The sequence below is a fragment of the Lactuca sativa genome, chromosome 7, assembly GCF_002870075.4.
Source record: "Lactuca sativa cultivar Salinas chromosome 7, Lsat_Salinas_v11, whole genome shotgun sequence".
NCBI lineage: Eukaryota > Viridiplantae > Streptophyta > Magnoliopsida > Asterales > Asteraceae > Lactuca > Lactuca sativa.
Window position 1 is genome coordinate 151,823,925 of NC_056629.2, and position 5,447 is coordinate 151,829,371.

General features: G+C 33.5%; 1 protein-coding gene across 1 annotated transcript; it reads right to left on the reverse strand.

Moving 5' to 3' along the window:
• Positions 1-2,762: 2,762 nt before the first annotated feature.
• On the reverse strand, positions 2,763-3,497 carry LOC128127353 (uncharacterized). Its single transcript, XM_052765822.1, has one exon. The coding sequence runs from the start codon at positions 3,495-3,497 to the stop codon at positions 2,763-2,765; it is 735 nt and encodes a 244-aa protein (XP_052621782.1).
• Positions 3,498-5,447: the final 1,950 nt, after the last annotated feature.

Consider the following 5,447-nt stretch of genomic DNA (forward strand, 5'->3'; position numbering starts at 1 on the left):
TATTTTCCGAGTTGGTCTCGAGTTTCTCGCGAGTTGGTTTGTTTTACTTACACCCCTAGGTATAATTGGATTGTGTAAGCCCAAATGAGGGATTAATTAGTGAATATCATTAAGACATTAACGCCACTTGGGTTCTTTACAAAACAAATGCAATATTTAATATTTAATATTTAATATACGATATGTTATGTTACGATTCCTAAAAGCATTCAGTCAAATGTAAACATACTTGCGACTTGTTTAATTTTTACCGGGTATAATTGGATGGTGTAAGCCCAAATGGGGGCGTAATTTGTGATTATCATTATGACAATAGCCACTTGGGTAATTTCAAGATTTAAATCAAAGGCCTTTGTGTCCGATGGGGAAGTTTTGGCGACTTTGCTTAAATTGCATGCGTACGTTATTCGCCTTTCCACATGCATACCAAATGAACATCCAATATCACATAACATCCTATAAATACCCATTTGTAAATCATGCATCTCCATCATCGAACATCAATTATTCAACAAAGTAACTATAGCAATGGTGTCATTTACACTTGTTTGTTTCTTTACCCTAGCAATTCTTCACACCATCAATGCCCAAAACTCCCAACAAGATTACTTAGATACTCACAATGCAGCTCGTGCCGAAGTGGGTGCGCAAAGCCGCAAACATTGTATGGAATGCCACTGTGGCTGCCTATGCTCAAAACTATGCTAACCAGAGGAAAGCCGACTGTTGTTGAAACTTGAAATCAAGTTTATAGTTCATATATTTTGATTTTAGGTTGCTATTAAAAGTTTTTTCAAAAGACATTTAGATGTTGGAGACAACAATGGTGAAGGAACTTCCAAAAAAAATAGGGCTAATGAAAGTAATCAAGTTCCACAAACTAATCAACCAATGCCAAAACTGAAAGTGACACAATCTTTTGATTTGAATGATCTTCCTTCGGACCCGGGGGATAGGCCATAGATTACATCTTATAATGCTAATCGTGGTTACATCTCTAGTTGATGGTTCTAAATATTTTACTATAGATGGAGATTTGAATCCAACATAAATTCTCATTCTTCTTTGAGGACCCATTTTTGTGCGGTGAGGTGGAGAAATGGGTACATAAATTGCACATCTAAACGTCCTTAGATGGGAAATATTTGGTACATCGCCACAAACCAGTTGAATAGGGGAGAACTTATGATAACTAGTTGGCCTGATGCGTATAAGTGATGCCGCATGTAAAATTGCATGTCCCCTTGTCGATGTAGGAAGTTTAGAATGCATTAGTAATGGTCTTGCAATTAATTGAAGGCGTTCGATTAACAACTCAACTAAACCATTTTGTGTATGAACATATGCTACATGATGCTCAATAGTTATCCCAATCGACATGCAATAGTCATTAAAAGTTTGTGATGTAAATTCTCTAGCATTATCAAGTCGAATTTTCTTAATTGGGTAATTGGGAAAATGTGCCCTTAGGCGGATTATTTGTGCAAGTAATCTTGCGAAAGTGAGATTACGGCTAGATAACAAGTACACGTGTGACCATCTAGTTGACGCGTCAATTAAGACAATTAAATATCTAAATGGTCCACATGGTGGATCAATTGGTCCACATATATCCCTTGAATTCTTTCTAAAAAACTAGGGCTTTCATACCCAACTTTATTCAATGATGGACGGGAAATTAATTTTCCTTGAGAACATGCAACACAAGACAATTCATTAGCTTGAAAAATCTTCTGGTTTTTCAAGGAATGACCACTTGAACTTTCAATTATTTTGCGCATCATAATTGATTCGGGGTGGCCCAACCGGTCATGCCAAACTTTGTAGGTGTTCTTATACCTTTTATTTTCAATAACATGAGATTCAATCATTCTAATATTTGTATAATACAATCCGGAGGACAATACGGGTAATTTTTCCAAAAGACTTTTCTTACCCGATATCATTTTTGTAATATTGAGATACTCTTTATCACCATCATTAGTTGTTTCAACATGATATCCGTTGGACCGAATATCCTTAAAACTTAATAAATTTCTTGGTGATTTTGATGAAAATAATGCATCGCCAATTCTAATTATTGTCCCTTGTGGTAATATGATATTCGCTCTTCCGGAGCCTTCAATCATTTTTGGACTACTTGTTATTGTATTAACATTTGCTTCTCCAATTAATAAGTAAGCAAAATATTTTTCATTATTAAAAATGTTATGTGTTGTTGCACTGTCTGCAAGACATATATCTTCCTCATTTCTTCTGCGAATATTCATATTTCTCTTCAAAAAATATATATAATAATAAGAAGAAGAAATAAGAAATATTCAACTTAGAGAAATAAAGTCATATATTATTATTTTGAGTAGAACCATCGAGATCTCTTCTCATGAAACGACTATGACATAAAAATCTTAAAAGACATTAAACAAAACTACATATTATTCTTGACCATGACAATGACTCTAAACAAACATAATGCAAAAATAAAATGATACTAGAAAACCAACAATTTCATGATATGGAATATCCATCTCCTTTTATGGGAAAAATTGGGTACTTCCATCACCATCCATAGCACCGTTTGTCCCTTCCGTGTAGGCAAGATAATCGGCGACATCCAAATGTCCCATTTCTAGTTGATATTCGGAAAAATAATTTTGAAAAAAATTTGTTTCCACATTTTTTTCCTTCTTTATATTTTAGAAAAACTTGATAAAGATCAATAAAATGTTTTGGAGTGCAACATGTACGCGACCAATGACCGGTCATTTCACATCGGTGACAAACATTTTCAACTTTCTTTTTGCCTTGACCACTTTATCAATAGGATATGGGTTTTTGTTATTTTCCCACTTCTGGTGGTTACTTATATTATTACTATTGGTGGGACGATCATTATGACGGCCTCCACCACGTCCACGACCTCGATCACGACCACGGCCACGACCACGGTTAGACCCACGGCCGTTAGAATTAGATGATGTCGCATTCATTTCAGGGAATGGACTAGAACCGGTCGGACGTGATTGGTGATTTTTCATTAAGAGCTCATTATTTTGTTCAGCCACAAGAACACATGAGATTAATTCACAATATTTTTTAAAACTTTTCTCACGATATTGCTGCTTCAGGAGCATGTTAGTGGCATGAAAAGTAGAAAAGGTTTTCTGTAGCATGTCTTCATCAATTATAGTCTCACCACATAGTTTTAGTTGGGAAGTAATTTTAAACATGGTTGAATTATACTCACTCACAGATTTAAAATCTTGTAGCCGAAGGTGTAACCAATCAAAACGAGCTCCAGGAAGTATCACCGTTTTTTGATGATCATACCTCTCTTTCAGATTATTCCAAAGATCAGTTGGATCTTTGACAGTGAGGTATTCAACTTTTAATCCTTCATCGAGATGGTGGCGAAGGAAAATCATCGCCTTATCCTTTTCTTGGCTTGATGCTTCATTTAAAGGATGTACATCATTTATGGTGTTTCCAAGACCCATAGCATTAAGGTGGATTTCAGCATCAAGCATCCATGATAAATAATTTTTTTCCACTAATGTCAAGAGCCATAAACTCAAGTTTGCTAAGGTTTGCCATAGTGAAAGTACTAATCAAAATAAAGAGTTGTATGTTAGAGGATTGTTAGTTAAGAAGTATCATAAAATTACTTGTGAGCATTGTATAACTTGTGAGCATTATACATATGAACTTTGAAAAAAAAATTATATATATATATATATATATATATATATATATATATATATATATATATATATATACCTGACAATGACAAGAACGACAAGAAGTTGGAACTCTATGGTAGAGCCTCGTGTTGATAACGTCTTATAAAATATGATCAAATAACAAGATAAAATATAAAGTAAAGAAAGACATGAGAGTATAGAGAACTTTTATTCCAATACTTGTGATGAAATCATTAAGTTTCTAATACATATGGCTCACTATTTATACTATCCAAATAAGATGAAAGATGAGTTATAATATGAATGCACATAATGATGGTGTATTATTACATTCATAAAAACACATTGAAATGGTTGTTACTAATGCTAAATAATGATGGGGAGTTATGGGAGAAATGGAGAATCCAATGGTCATTCACAAACTAATATTTCATAACAAGTATTAGAATTATGGACATGTCAGAATATTATGTTACCCCATGCAAGCGTAGGACCAATAATACTAACCAACATCATATTGAAGTTAGTGATTTTTAACACAATCTTAGATATGCAAATTAGTTGGGGATAGATTTAGTAAAGTTGGCACGGAGTTGATGGAGAACATGGCGGCATTGAGTCCTTGTGACTCATTTTCTAGTTTTGATAAAGCAAAGTTGTTAAAGCTAAGCGAGATATACAAAGACGACTTTCACGATTCAGAAAGGGTGCAACTTCATGGACAACTTCATATCTATTATCACTCTTTGCTCCATGATGAGAGATTTTTCAACTTGAAGGGAATTGCAGACCTCTCTCGTTTATTGGTGGAAACCGGGAAGCAGCTCTCTTTTCCTTTGGTTTATAGATTATTAAAACTAGCTTTGGTTTTTCCCGTCGCAGCCGCAACCATTGAACGGTGTTTTTCAGCAATGAAGTTCTTGAAGACCGATTTGTGTAATAGAATAGGTGATGATTTTATGAATGGTGCTTTGATTTGTAGTGTAGAAAAAGAAGCACTAGAGAATGTTAAGACTGAAAATGTAAATACTCGCTTTCGTAAAATGAAAGATCGAACACGTGAACTTTAAAATGTATATTTTGTTATGGAAGTTGAACTTTATATCTAATGAAATTGCGGTTTTTAATTTTTTTCTAATTGTATATTACACAAAAAAAATCGGATACCCCTTTAATTTGACCTTGGCTCCGCCACTAGATACTAAAACATTGTTTGTCTTTTGATTACTTCTGTTCATCTTCTTCTCTGTCATATTTTGTAATTATGTATTTAGCAAATATCTAGAGGAAACGAGTCCAAAAATACCATAACAGCATACTGATCATATACTCTTTACGAGATCTTATACAAGAATTTTCAAGAAAATATCACAAAATATTGAAACTAAAAGTTTAGTATAATGATCGACACATGCATTAACGAATTGATATTATCTACCCACACTTGGTACCTCAAATAAAAATAATGTCTAAAGGATCGTCCATGCATCTTGTCATATTTTTATCAATATTTGAGAAATTTACACTTTTGGTCTTTGAATACCTCTAAAATTTCGCTGTTTTAAAAATGTTCTGGTCCATAAAAAATCGATTTGTAATTTTGATCTTATTTTTGAAGTTTCAAAATGATTTGAGTAAATTATAAAAGTCAATCACCATGGTGTTTTACTAAACATTGCAAATTTAGTCAAAGTTTAAATTTCATGGTTTACTTCTAGAGTTCATCTTCATAGTAACCTTCATACC